Source organism: Dermacentor silvarum, chromosome 8, assembly GCF_013339745.2.
Source record: "Dermacentor silvarum isolate Dsil-2018 chromosome 8, BIME_Dsil_1.4, whole genome shotgun sequence".
In the NCBI taxonomy this organism is placed as follows: domain Eukaryota; kingdom Metazoa; phylum Arthropoda; class Arachnida; order Ixodida; family Ixodidae; genus Dermacentor; species Dermacentor silvarum.
Window position 1 is genome coordinate 128,218,343 of NC_051161.1, and position 15,351 is coordinate 128,233,693.

At 48.3% G+C, this 15,351-nt stretch overlaps 1 protein-coding gene across 10 annotated transcripts in view; it reads left to right on the plus strand.

Moving 5' to 3' along the window:
• LOC119461694 (mucin-2-like) overlaps window positions 1-15,351 on the plus strand; it is a 303,059-nt gene that overhangs the window by 244,747 nt on the left and 42,961 nt on the right. The window contains exon 2 of one of the 10 annotated variants that reach the window (XM_049671915.1): window positions 10,544-10,614. The exons of the other annotated variants lie outside the window; for them this stretch is intronic. Within the exon in view, the coding sequence (XP_049527872.1) occupies window positions 10,544-10,614 (71 nt within the window). The remainder of the gene's footprint in view (window positions 1-10,543; window positions 10,615-15,351) is intronic. 10 annotated transcript variants of the gene reach the window in all.

A 15,351-nucleotide genomic window follows, 5' to 3' on the forward strand; every position in this document is an offset into this window, starting at 1 on the left:
GTAGCAAAACGTTCGCAGCGCATTTTTCTCATCGCCGCCGGCCCCACGGGGACGCGCCAACGTCTTCTCGGCATTCCGGGCTATGGTATGGTGTACGAACGTTCGCCAGCTAGGGCGGCATGCCCTCCCGCTGCGTCACAGGACACAAGCCGAGCCGAGTCGATCGCGTAAGCGGCTGGCGCGTGGACCGAGTCCATATAAGAGGCGGGCGGCGATAGCCAGACTGGGCTTAGAAGAAAGGAAGAGTGGGTAGTGAGAGGAAAGAAAAAAAAAAGAAGAGCGGATGAAGAAACACAAAAAAGAGCTAGTAGTGCTGCAGCGGCTTGGGGCAGCGGTTGGCGGCGCAATGTGGAGCAGCGACCTCAGCTTCCTTGAAGGGCGACCGGCGGGCGACCTTGCCCGTCGGCCAACGTGGCTGGCACACGCCAGACTCTGCGGGACGGCCGCCGCAGAGAGAGAGAGCGGCCGATCTACCGACGGGAGGGCAAGAAGAAGAAGAAGAAAACGCCTGCAAACAAGTCCGGGGGGATTAAGGCACGACGGCGACATTTTTCACCCGATGCCGGACAGTGGCGTTAAATGCGCGCTCCTCGAGTATACGGGAGCACGTGTTGCTTTAAGTAAAATGCACGCGTGCCGCGCCGAGGTGCTCAGCCGAGGGGTGTAGCGATAAAAAAAAACAACTCTCGAGTGCTACTTGTTGTCGTGTAGCGGGAGAACGCGTGGCGTGAGTAATCCGTGGAGTCTGGGCTGGGTGATGCGTTTTGAAAGTTATTATGCGCGCTGGACTAAATATGCTGGACAAGGGCTGTCGAGGAGATTAAAGCTCATCTGTCCATACCGCAGTCGCAGGGCACGGATATTTCAAAAACTTTGCTTCCAATGGAGGACGGGCAGCCAGTGAGCGCTAGAATGTGGCAATCGCAGGATCGGTACGCAACGTATACGATTCCACTCAACCCGAAGAGGGGACAAAAAAGAATGCCGCGTTTTTCATCGCTGTCTCTTTTCCTACTCTGCAAGATCGCCAGAGTGCTGATAATAAAATTAACCCCTTCCGTACCACGCCAATATCCCGAATCCAAACCCAGAACGGCCAAATTATGTTGATTGACCGCGGTTGCCAACATGTTTTTACTTCCCCAGAAAGAATAAATTGATTCTGCTTGCACTGCTTCATCGATTGTGGGCTGCCATCACACCACCAGTCTTCCACCTCTTGGATCAGTGCTGGTTGTAAAGGTGTTCAAGATTATGTGCTAACCTCATCGTCTCGGTAACTATTCTCGTGCTGTAATTTCCTTGAGGCTACTGCCTATAAGTAAGCACTAATTAGGGACGACGCCTAGACAATACACTCGCCGCATTCTCAATCGGCTCGGTCATTCGAACAAGGACGGCCGGGTGTTGCGGCAAGTTCGTAGAGAACAGCGTGGCGCTTTGGAATGCATCCCCTTCGCCTTTCGAAGCGGTTCATCTCGCCACGACGTTCCAGCTGCCCGGGCAGACATCCGTCCTTCCACGGGACTGGGTCTCGCGCTTGCGTCATGTGCGTGGCACTCGGCACCAGGGTCACTCGTACGTGTAAAGGCGAACGCATTCTTCGACCCGATGGCGCGGTGGACTTCCCGATAACGGGGAGGAGGAGGCACCATTCTTTGGAAGCGCAGCAGCTGCCTCACCGGCGTCTTTGTTTTGCCGGCGCCGCTCGCCGAACGGTTACTTGGCGCTGCGCAGCCCGCTTTGGTTCAGGGGCAAGACGGGGTCATCGCCTATAGCTCCCGAAGCTCTCGCGGCTTTCGAATGCGTCCGAACGGACGGGTTCCTCTGCGTCGCGCGAACGCTTCGGTTAATAGGACACCGGCTCGAAACAGTGGGACTAACTGTCACTATGTGCGCGGCCGCAAAGCCAGCGCCTAGAAAAATTCTGCGCGAAATTAATAGTTCATGTTTGTGTTGTGAAAGACGGGCTTGAACTACAAAACTAACTTACGGGATAACGTGCCGAACCTGCAATCGGGGTTATGACGAAAGCCGTCCCCAAAAACTCTTAGTTCGTTTTCATCGTCTGTGGTTCTTTAACGTGCACTCAAAGTACGGTACATGAGAGATTTTGCATACCGACTCCACCGAAAGGCAGCTGCCCCGGCCTGGTGTTCGGCACCACAACGTCACAGCCACTTAGCCCCCCCCCCCCCCCCCCCCCCCCCCCCCCACTCACACACTTTGAGTGCGCTCGAGAGATAATGAAATGATGTATAAAAGGGCAGCCACGTGAACTAGAGGGTGGCTACCCTGCACAGGGGTTACCATGGTTGAGTGACTACCCTGCATGAGGAGTAGGCGTAACGGGACAGAAAGACAGGAGAGGAACAGAATGAACGTATAAGATGTGTACGCAATTAAAGGGTAGCAAGCGGACCCGTCTTGGTGGCGCAGTGGTTACGTCACTCCAATACTCAGCACGAGGTCGTTGGTGCGATTCGTGGTCAGGGCTTCAGCCTTCCCGTGGGAGTAGAATGCACGATGGAAGGATGGCGTATCTAGACATAGGTCCATATTATAGAGCGCCAGGTGGCGCAACTTATTGAGGAAACATCTCACGGCATCTTTCATAATAAGTGCGTTGCCCTCTTGGCTGTTAACCTTCATCATTTCATACGATTCTGGTGGCAGACAGATGGCGATCGCAGCAGACGGCAATATGGGCATAGCGCAAGGATTTCTTTCTCGCGATTCTATTTCTTTCGCGTCACCCGCTGTTCACGGTCTTCCGGTCCTAGTGATAACCTGGGCGAAGCGCCGCTCTGACCCCTGACGAAGAGCGAATGGGAAGAGCACTGGAATGTAATCGCTTGGAATCGGATCGCATTGGAATTATCCCGGTCCTTGTGACATTCAGAGAAGTCACACTTAATAGGGTGCTCCAAGTGACCATTAGAGCGTAAGCACAATGTGACCCGCGTGCAGACAGCGCTGGGAGTGGGCTTGGCCTTGTAGCTTAAGGAATAACCTGAGATAACCGGGTGATATTGTTCGAAAAAAAAAAAGGCGGTGTGAGCCACGACGTGTCCTTCAATGCACTGCGTCAGCTTTCTGTGGAAATCAATAAATTCTGTATACTAGCTGTTACACTTAAAATCAGCGGCCCAAACATGACGGCATGCATAGTAAGATGAGAAGTATGGAGCGACATGGGAAGATCGGTATTCGCTATTTCTGCTCGTTACGCGGGCCAGCTGCAAAGCACATTGAACCTTGACCAGACGCCAATGTCCATAAATAAAGGTAACAAGTTTTTTCAGCGACCCAATAGCGTAGAATGCACGCGCTTTATCCTTGTCAATTTCGCGCCTCTTAATAGCATGGCGGACACAACGTAAGACGCGGCTGTGGTGAAATGGTACGTGTACCAAAAACATTATCATGGGAACACTGCCACAATATCATCAAGACAAATAAGGCAAGAAACTGAAGACATGTATCTGTCCATATTTGGGGATATTTCTTTACCTGCAGTCTTCAATAAATCTTGCGATGTCTCAGCACGGCTGCGAAAATCCCACGCCGCGCCCTTCGAACTCCTGTCGAATACATGGCGCTACAAAAGTCAGAAGACGGGGAAAGCAGCGATCTTTTTGATACTTCGCGCTTTGCAGCTGCGATTGCCTCAGGGACCCCAGCACAACCCGCCATGTCGTTTTCGGTCACTGGTCCAGTGGCTTCGAAAGTTTCCAGAAACGCTGCGTACTACAGTAATACGAGCCATGCTTAGCGTTGCGAAAAATTGTGATAACTCTGCAGCCTTGGTGCGTATGTGCAGTCTGCAGCAAAATCTTAGGGACTACGGTATTCTGAGGAAGCGTCGAATTTCTTGGCCGTTCGTGAACTTTAACCTGTAAAACTCTGGTACTGCGTACACTACGTAAAGCTTAAATACACAAGGCACCGCGGAGAATAAAAAAAAAGAAGCCAGAGAGTAAACATGCAGGCGTTCGGAAGGGACGGCTTCTTCTTGCCACTTTCTTCGACACAACTAGTACACATATTATTGTATACCTTATGTATTCTACTAGTAGCACATATACTAGTATTACAGTAGTGCAGGGTGAAAATACGATCACCGCAGCCCGGGATTCGCGTACTCCATGGCTTCGCAAATGTACAGCCCTCTTATTCAAATCCCACGGTATATAGGTGAACTTTCGGCGGCCACTGTACGTCACCCTGTTTTTTGGGCCCCTCCTTCCCGACGTCCACGCAATGCGGTTATCATTTCGATCGGGACCTGCGATCGCAGCTCCCGCATTCTTGCGTGCGTCGTCGACGCGTACTGACGGCGGCGGAAACGTTCTCGCTTGTGCGGCCAAGCGTCGCCAAATGCCGACACGCTCGCCGCCCATGCGCCGGCGCGTACGCAAGGCTAGACACGCGTGAAAGCAGCCGAGTAGAAAGTTTAGGACAAAGAAAAAAAACAACAACAGTAATTTAAAGCCGTGCCCGTGGCCGCGTAACGTACGCTTTCCATAAAAGGGGCTCCACGTCACACGGGGGAGATTGTCTCGCGAACTTTCTTTCGTTTTTTTTTTCATTGTCATGCATAGCAAGTACGGCCCGACTTGTTCGGAGGAGCCAGTGGGTTAGTCATGCTTCTGAAGAGAATAGTTGGATTCACGCATTCATTGTTGAATGCGCATGCTTGAGGAGGTTACGTAGGGTATACGAGCTGGTGTCACTGTTCTCCTTAATTGGAGGAAAGGCGTCCGTTTTTGCGGCAAAAAATGCAAGCGATGACGGTGCTCGGAAAGCTCCACACGTCTGTGTTCGTGTTATCTGGCGCTTCTCAATTGTGCAAGGAGGTCAGCCACAGAGAGCACACTGTCTGCAACAATAATAGCGAGATGCTCTAGCGCCAATTAGCATTCCTGCTTTTCAGACATTCAGCGAAAGGAAAAGTTTGCTTGAGTATGGCACAGGGTGCCAGATGGGCTGTACAACATGCTCCTAAAGCGCGTCAAACGCAGCAAAACCGCATTCGCTCGTGTTTTATATTTATAGACGGTTGAACATGAATTAATTTAGCGAAGTCGATAAGACCCGACACCTATTTCGTTAAGTCATGTACTCCGTTTATTGAAAAACAGTTAAAATACTTCAAGGAATAATTTTTTTTCAGGTGGAAACCTGAAACAAAGCTGCAAGTTTTTATTGCATACGCGCCTATCGTAAAAAGCGAGGCCATTAAGCGCGTCTTGTGTTCTTTTAAGTTGGTGGCAAACGTTATTAACAAGTCAATGGCGTCTGTCACTCGTTTTGAAGCTCTACATTACCATATTTTCTCACTAAATCTTCGCTACATCATCTTAGACGGTCATTTCACTTTTTTTCTGCAAGGTTTCCTACGCATTAAGATCTATGAATGTGTGTGCGGAAATTGAACTCACTTCGGTAAATAAAGAAGTTCGTAAAAGATGGTTTTCTGAAATCGAGGTTTGATTGTGTGTATATACAGGGGGTCCTGACATGCACCAAGCTTTAAAATTATGGAAATTCCACGTATCTTGACAGAACCAAGGTAATTTTGTTTGCGGTCGCTTGGAGATACTCAGATTATTTTTTGCATTCCACCTAATTACATAATTAGTACTAATTATTTAATCAAATTCTCAGTAGTTATATTTAGATAAAAAGTGTTCATGAGAAAATTGTAGATCAACATGAAAAACTCCCGATGCAGCTTTCTGTTGCTCCATACGTGTCACATAAAAGTGTTTTTCCGAGCGTGAAAGAAGCCCGCGAATACACGCAAAGTGCCTCGAGCGGCCAGTCGTGGGGCAGTTTTGCATACACCCACCGCGCAGCATTAAAACAATTGATTAAATTCTGCGGTTTTATGTGCCAAAACCACGATATGATTATGAGGCACGCCGCAGTGTGGGTCTCCCGGATTAATTTCGACCACCTGGGTTTCTACAACGTGCACCCTAATCAAAATACACGAGCGCTTTTGCATTTCGCCGCCATTGAATTGCCGAATCCGCGGTCGATATCGAACCCACTACCTCGAGCTCAGCCACTCAGCGCCACAGCCACTAAGCTAACGCCGCGCGTTCGTCCACCATGTCGACGAAAGAGGCGCCATCCGTACTAAGCGGCGAACGCGCGATAACCCTTCATCCTGGGAACGTTCTTTTCTATTCTTGTATCCTTTCCTTTTCTTTTTTTTCTTTTATTATGTGTACAGGCAGCAAAAGTGCATCTGTATGTCGTATACTAGTGCGTATGTACATTGCGTCGCAGGCCATATAACTGCACCTGGCAGACACAGACGCTGCCCATCTACCGGCCCTATTTGCAGTGACTTGTGCTTCTTTGAAACCGTGGTTCCCTGAGTTCCCGTGGTTCCCTGAGCAATCGCGGTTGCGTTCTCGCTTGCGATGGGCAAGACGCCTTCCAACAGCCAATGTAAAATATATTAAATATGATGTTGCAAGGGCGATGCCATGGTTGCAGAGGCTGCACTTACCTCCGTTCACGATAACGTATGTTGTGTGCAAGGCTGGCACACTCTTGGGACTTACTTGGTTGGCAGTTTGACCCACACGTCGCACACAAAAAAAGTAAGACTGGACGCTGACAGAGAATGCAAAATAGTAATAGCGATAGCTCCTCTGATATAGCGTGCCATCTTCATGGAACGTATCCAAAAATACATATAAAATTAAAAAAGGCAGCACTCTTATAGCTCTGACTTTAACATAAAAGGAAATGACATGAGCGCCCTTAGTGGTTGTTTTTTGATTCCATTTACGTTCACGCTTTATTTACCTATTTGTTCTCCCTTTTATGTGTGCGCTGTCCCTCAACTTTCAATGATAAGGTTGGAAGCGGCGATATATTGAGCGATTGCCAGAGAGTGTTTTGATGTAAAATAATCAGTTATTTCTCAATAGTGTCTTGAAGCTGTTTCTAATTAAACTGTCACGTGAGAACACAAAGAGGAAAATTGAAGAAGAAAACAGGAAACTCTGAAGGGGAAAGTTGAATGGCTGTTGACGTTCTCTGTTTTGCAAAAAGTTCGGCCATCTTTTACGAGAAACCATTTTTTTAAACTGCTTATATAATTGAGCAAATTAGCTGCTCTCAGTTTTTTTGTGGAGGCCCCTTGTCTGTAGAGCACAAAGAATTTTTCACGATTTATTGATCATAAGCGTATCAAGAATTAAATCTCGCCAGTCCAAGCCAAGTCATGGCGCAAGTATATAACCGAATTGCACCAACCACCTAAATATATTCAATGCGCGAGCTGCCAAAATAAACATCGCATTAAGGCGACAAGAGAAAGTTACCGTATGTTCTTTAAAGATGTCTTTAGCCTATTAATTTTCAGCCTTTTAATCTGTTTCAATGCTTTAGTTATAAACTGACACTTCCGACACTTGGAAGTATATACGAGCAAGATTACGTGATGTCCCGAAAGAGCTGCGTACGTTTTTTTTTTTTTTTTTTAGAATACGAGTGACGGGCTATACAGACGGGCGCCTGCTCGTTGTTTTACGTCGCACTCTTCCATATATGCTCAGTTTTTCAAATACTTGTGCTGTTCGCCAGGATATATTTTCGTATGTTTGTACAGCTCCGCATAAACGTTCGGTATGCGGAGATTATTTTGTGCGTTTGTTTGTTAATTGGTTCCTGTCGCAAAGGTTTTGTACTGAGTTTGCACTACGGCAACTTAATCATCCACGGCGCATTGGCCGCTCATGCTGGTTTCGTGTTCAATAGAACTGAATGCTCGGCGATATTTCCAACACGTCACCAGTGCGTTCGAGGCGCTGTGATTGGCTTTCATGATACCCGCTTGCTTCGTCACAATTGCAATGTCAATGTCAAAAGGCCTGCTTTGCACAGTACTTTCGGGGACGTCGTTAAGTGTATAAAACTCTTGACCGTAACTGAGAGACAGGGATCTACCTACGAAGTGCTGTACACCTGCACTCTTGTCCATCATTTCAACGCGCCTATCTGAGGGTCACCCATGGCTATTCCCATGAAAAGAGCTCGTCTAGCCTTCACCTCCGCTTCTGACACCATTCTGCGTGAGCGAATATGGCGTTCCTGTATTCCCCAGTTACCTGCTTATCAGCGTGGTTGTCTACTGTATATGGACGCGAGTCGGGAGCGAGTGAGACGGGAAATGCCTAAAATAAGAATACTTGACCGACGTCTGCGCATACGCTGAAGACAAGAACGCAAACAAGGCTCTCTACAAAAGTGTGTCACGTGATACGAAGGCAAACTACACGTCTTCATTGACGTGCCTTCTTTTCAGTCTACTGATCCGAATATTCACCGGCACTTCAAGGCGGAGAAAGGCTTGCCTTACAACTGTGCGGCTACTAAATATGCCATCTCAACGTTCGACGTGCTATCGAATGCCGTGAAACGCGCTACCTTCGCGTCGTGTTGCTGAAACGCCGTTGCTTGGAAAGTTAAGCAAAGTAATGTAACGCAATTAACACGGGACAAAGAAAAACGACAAGGCCACACTCTTTTTTGTGACGCACTGTGTACACGCTGTGTACGTAATCTATGTACCTACACGAGCTTTCTGGCATTTCGCCCCCATCAGAATGCGGCGGTCACGGCAGGGGTCGATCGTGCGACCTCGAAGATATTTTTGAAAAGCCTTAGTCGTCCCCTAAGTTGAAGAAATGCCAACAGCAACTTTAAAATTTTTTTTTATGGATGCATGTCCTGTCGGTGAGTACCCGAACGCCTCTACCCAGTCGGTCAGAATCTAAACGAGTCGACTACGTATATATACAGTGCAAAAATGCGTACAGATGGCGACAATCGGGATTCAGCAGAACTCCCGCAAAGTTTCTAAGAGTCTTTAAGTGGCATGGCGCTACCGGTCACGTGTTTATGAAAGAAAAGGAAGAGAATCCTGCAAAGCTAGTCTAGACGGGAGTCGAACCGTGAATATAAGTTAGAGAAGAGTGCTTTATGCCTAATAAGTCGAGTTGGCTAGCCCCATTTAAATGATGGATGAACATCTGCTGCTGCTGCTGCTGCACGGAAAGCACATGGCTTCGGTCTCGGTGTGAAGAATGGGTTAGATGTGCGAGGTAACGTTGACCGCTACGAGTTAATAACAGTGACGTGGGCGGTGATGGCGCTGGGCGAGGAGGAAGAAAGCAAAGCTATACACAAAACGCTATAAATGATAATCAAAAAGCAGAGCATAAAAAAACAAGGAACGCACGTTAAGATAGATACATAGCGCTCTTTACGCCCCTCCCTTGTTTTTTACGCGCTGGTATTTTACGATCACCAATAACCAACCAGTCCGAATTTCAATTCTGGTGAAGTTATAAATCAATGATGATGCAGAGTTGTTTATTTAGTCACGCGTAAGATTGTATGTTCGGTACATGTGCAGTAAGTACGCAAGTGCGGGTCTGTTATATGTATACGTTACATGTGCAAGGGAATCACATCACAAGCATCTGGGGGCGTATGTGCGAATACGCTACCTATTCATGATACATCGAACCATGTTCGTACGAAAAAATCTCTTTTTTTTGTCTTGTCGATAAAAAAAGGGTCGCAACCTCTGTTGAAGACTCCGTGCACTATGGACAGCCAGGCTCCAAACTGAAAAAAAAAAGACCAAAAATGTAACTGAATGGAGTTACACTTGCGAAAAAGTAACGAAGGTACGGCTATGCAAACACTATAGGGAAATTACACTTGGTGCTAGTGAGTGTATGAGAGGAACATTCAAGTGGTTTCTGCGGAGTGCCGAAACTTATAGGTGTTCATAACGCCGCCGCGGAGCCATGCGTTTCATAGCTTGTGATACACTAGCGGAGTAAGAAACGGGAGCGTTTACGTCACCATCTATGCATTGTCTGCCTTTGACGCCACTCTGATACTTCACACTCACAGACAAAAAAATCAAATATGACGCAATAGACACGAAAAATGGGAAGAGAAGGTGTCCTCAAAATAGCCTTTTTTTGTTTAATGCGAACAAACACGGTTTCATGAAGTAACGACGACTGCGGGCATACTTCCTTTCCGGAAGTAAGAGACAACACTTCGTGAAAAACGGTATTAACCGGGCTCATTTGGATGTTTTCCGGATGCACAGGTGAAGGGTAAGGCGGAGCAACTGGGCAAATCCGGAGATTGTCGACGCTATGACGAGCCACGTAACATTTCGCACGGTGATCGACATTTATTCAGCGACGTGATGTCGTTTGAATTGAAGGCTTTATAACTTCCCCCTGATTTCGATATCATCTCGCGATTCTACGCACGTTTTTTCTACATCCGTTCTTATCAGGATAGCAGTGCAAAATCAAAATACACGAAGCGACTGGATTTCAGCACTGTCTCATTTAGAGAAGCCTACTCATCGGTAATGCTAAGAAAAATGTGATAGGGGCTTTGATTCGCGTTCATGCAGCGGTCATCTTTTGATGCTGTGGCTGCATCACTGAAAACTATTTTTTCTTGTGTTTGCTCTTCGCAGCTGCCTTGTCGGCAACGACAGTCGGCCAGACTGAGACGGCAACGCCAGCTGCAATGACAACAGCAACTCCGGTGAGTGCATGCAGGCAACTTGTCCAAAATTGAGCTTGCATTCCTCTGTGCATGCTGAACGAGTTAGGCGCTAAGTGCAGGCCTAATTCATGAGTTATCGCACTTGCATACGTAAGTCGCAAACTGAGAAAAGCATTATTTCATCGAACCATCCTTTGGAAGTATCCCGATCATGCGAGGTGATATCTGAAAGCTGGTGTGTACAGCAGTAGGAGCAAGGTAAAACAAAGAAACAACGGCTTATGGAGTTTCAAGATTGTGAAATGACTGAAACACGCCGTAGGCTCCGTTTAGACAGACATTAATCTAAGCGTATCAGCATTGTCTCTAAGGAATATATGACAGTATCCTTAATATCTTGTCCTGACGCTCTAGTTGTTTTCAGTTTTCTTTGATGTTTTGAAGGATGCTAAACTATCAATATCATATGAATATCAATGGAACAATATTGTCGAGTATAAATGGATGGTGAATTATTATAATGACTAAGAGTAGGCGCATAGGGCAGGAATACCTCCAAATATGACTGTCAGGAATGACAACGAAAAAAGGAATTGAAACGTACGCCGTTGCCCATCGCAACGCATCTTCAAGGCATAGACTTAAACTTTAAACATAATTCAGGAGGCAGATCATGTCGGAACAAATGCGTATGCCTTCAAGGTTGAGCGCGACCTTTTTTTGTATTGGAATTGCTTAAGCAGCCACCGGTACTCACTTATAAATGCTTATTTACGTTTATTTTTTAGTTGGAGTAATTATATTGCTGGTCACAAGAAATATTAAAAATATGATCTGATATATTGAGCTGCAGATTTCTTATTTTTCCTATGAAGTGGAGAACCTTTATAGTGATCAGTTCACTGTTCACTGTTCAAAACTGGAATTGATTTATGGTTTAACAGTTGCGTACACGCGCATCAAAAAAAAAAAAAAAAATACGAGCACAAGGGAACTATGCGGTTATCTTCATTGTTTGCCTTCCATGAAGTCACGCTGAAAACGCTGTTGCTTCTTGCAATAGGGATAGAAGTTGTGGCAAGACTGTGATGGACCAGTGCGATCTGGAGACACAGTCACTCCATAAATTATGCATGACATTGGGAATAATTCTGTGCTAATGAAAGAAAAAAAACCGTACATTTCGGTTCCCCACTTCATTTTCACTTCGTCACTTTCGTAGCAGAGCCGTCGAAGATGCAGGGAATTATCTCGTGCATCTGTGACAGCATGCAGGCGGCATATGTAGTCGACGCTTGAGTTCGCACTCAAGATGAACACCAATGCCGACGCCCTCAGTTGCATTGCTTGGACACCGCCTTGCCGCTTTGCTTAAGCCAAAGAAATTGGTATTATAATGAGACACACACTTTACGGTTTCTCGCACACTGATGCGGCTGTAACGAGCTGAGATGCTAAAAATAGCACTTCATTTAACTCATTACGGAAGGTGCCACACACGTTCCATGGCGTGCAGTCTTGAATGGCCGCTTCCACTGAAGGCGCCACTGCGCACTTCGCAGTGCCTTGATGCGCTTATGCTGGGTTGCAAACGTAGGCTCGTATATATAGTTTTGCCACGTATTGGTTATGACTCCATGCATCTCTGGCTATTGTCTCGCATTGTCTATCACTTAACTCTACGTTAAGTACAAAATGTAGGTGAAGTGTGCCTACGCATACTATAAGGGGAGGCCCTTGACTTCGCTCTTCGCTACGCGGCCTTGGTCTGAGCTTCCCCAGCAGAGAATGCACGTATCTCGGCGCAGGATTACCTCGCCTTTGTTCTATACTTACCTGCAACCTGCAGTCGCTTTGTTTTCGTGCCTACCACAGCGTTCGTTTCTAGGCCGCCGTAGCAGATAGTTCTGATTTACTCCCTCACGCGGAGCTAATTTTTTCCACGTCCCTTTCTAAAAACACCCTATACGTCAACGGCCTCGTAGTCGGCGCTGCTAAACGCCGTTCGTGGGGCGCGCCGCAGTTGCTCGTAAAGGAGCCGCCTGTTCGCATTCCAGAGCCGAGAGAGAGAGAGAGAGAGAGGCGAGCTTCCCCGCATTGTTGTAGTATGGCGCGTAGGGTGGCGTAAGCCGGGCGAGGGTGAGCGCGCGAAAGTAACTGCCGGCGGCTCGCAAGACGCCTGTCGGGTGGTGCTTCGTGACGGATGAGCTGCCGACCCTTGCGGGCCCATCTTGCCGACGCCTGTAGCGCACATGTACACCTGGAATTCTGTAGCCCGCTCGAGTTGGCGTACGCCATTGGTAGATCCGGCATGACAATCCGGATTAAGCAGAGCGTTCTCTGCCTTGCTATAAGCTCTGCCACATAGCTTTTCGTGGCGCGTGACCACGTGCTGCGCGAAAGTTATGCGAGGTGGTGGTGTCATTCAGACACAATTCTTTAGGCCGTCGTAAGATGGTTTAGAGGCAAACCGTACTTCGCGGTGTCTCTTCAGAGTTTTCTGAACGAGCTTACGAGACTGTAAGTTTCGATACATAAGCATTGGTTTCTTTCTTCTCTGTATATCAGAAAGAGTAACATTGTGAACATGCCGAGGAAGCTCTGAAAGCTGCCTGAAGTATAACGGTACTTGATGGAAGACTTCGCGCAGACTCGCTAACATAACGCTTTGGTGACCCTAGCCAAGCTGGCTTCGACCTCCGCCTGGCTTTACTTAAAAGTGGTGTTTTGTTTGAGCACACTCACAATGGAGGAACAGTGCCACCCAAATTAAGGACGTATGAAGCACTGGTGTTGATGCCCGTCATCAAATACAAAGTAATCGCACTAATTTACAGAGTACGACAGATAGCACGAATCTAACAACCTAAGGCTTGAGTACAAACCTCGCTCACAAAATTGCACCACACCTGCCCAGCCTGCTTCCGCACTCCTAAACACAGTTGCGCACGAGACGCCTGTATGAAAGGTGTTTGTCTCCGCCATGGCGTCACATAAATTAGCGATAGTATTTGGCGGGCGCATTTAGATAGGTTCCCTTTAAGTTGGACACAGCTGTATGGTATGTTCCATTAAATTTTTAGGTAGTCGCCTGCTTTAGACAGCATGTATGCGAATTCTATTCGTATAGCTGCAGTCTTTTGCGAGTAGCGCTCTCGAACTATTTCTAACCATCGCCCTGGTTTCGTTAATGAACACTTGTGTGGCATTCCGGGTCCCGTTGGCTGCTGGTCCCTGCTTGATATGCAAGCGGCTCAGCTGTGGCCTCTGACCGCACAATCTAGATTGCGCGTAAATTGCGTTAAAATGCCAGGGCGTGGGAGACTATCGGCGATTAACCTAAAGCAGACCAGCGACCCTATACTAAAATGGCTGCACAAAACGGGTACACCGGCAGCAGCCAGGCGCCATGCCTGTCGGCTAATTTAGTCCTCCCATTGCGGGCGGGCGCTGCTCAGTCGTATAGCATTGGTCCCGGAATAGCAATATGCGGACAACTAACAACTGTTCGAGTTAGCGACAGTCGCGCCTTTTCCGCCCGCGCGCGCTTTCCTGTTTATGAACAGCACGAAAATAGGAAGCTGCGCGAGAAGCAAGTTGAACGACTGGCGGAAGTTCCCCAGTCTGTTTGCATTCCGGAAACGAATGTCTGAACTTGAGTCGCGTCTTGTTCCTTCCTCCGAATGTCAGCGAAGGACGGCCGTTGATCCGCGTTCGAAGCTATAGAGCGGCCGCGGCACTCAGATTTTATCCCGCACATGCAGCACAGGAAAAGAAGACCGGGACCGCGCAGTGTCACGTATGATACAACACACGCGGAAAGCGAAGCGCGACAATGCTGCGAGTGCAAATAAAATTGGGACACTTTGAACGGCGCGTGTGGGCAGGCCATGTAGGCACGCGCGCCTTGCCGCCGGCCGGACCCGGAGAAGCGGACGTGCTACAGAACGCGTATTTACGGTGTGCCCGTTTAGCATATAAAGGCTCGCGCTATCTATCACAGCGCGGGCGAGCCGACGTCCCTTTTATTTTCTTTTTTTTTTATTCCCCCGCAGTCTGGCGCGTGGTCTGCGTGCCATAATCTGCGCGGCGTCCCTTTGGATTAGTCCGGGCGCGTGCGGCGACACGAGATTTGCATCGCGCCCGCCTAGCCGGCTCGTTCCCCTGCAGCGCGAGCGGCTATGACGGGGACGGCGACACACTTGCGGCAGCCAGCCAGCCGCACGCGCGTACGGGGCGGTTATACGAGCGCGGCGTATCTGAGGAAGCGATCGACGACGGACGACCGCCGTTAGACCGCCACGCGTCTCTTGACAGCATGGCAGTGGCTATCGAAGTCATCCCGAGCTCAGAAGACCCGGGCCGAACGTGTTTATCGTTTCTTTCCTTTTTTTTTTTTTTTACTGCAGCCTCGTTGCTAGCACCACGAGGTACTGTGAACGTGTCCGTGAACAAAAGAAAGAATGCACGGGATGCATGCGCTGACGCAATTTTTGTTTATCTGCACTTCCTTAACCCCGAGGCGGTAACTTCATGGCGCGTATTTCGGGCGTCTTATCGGCGCGCGAGCCGCTTGCGTCCGTCGGTGCGCTCGTTTTATGCCGCGCGATTATCGGGCTAAGCAATCGTAGACCAAATGCGCTCATTATGCTCATCGATGACGACGGATAGGTCGCGGTGTGCACGTTCTCGAGATTGGAACTGCGTGTTCATCGTTTGGCGCTGATGGATGCGCCAGTGTGACTGGGATTGGATAGTTGCGTGTTACCAATATAC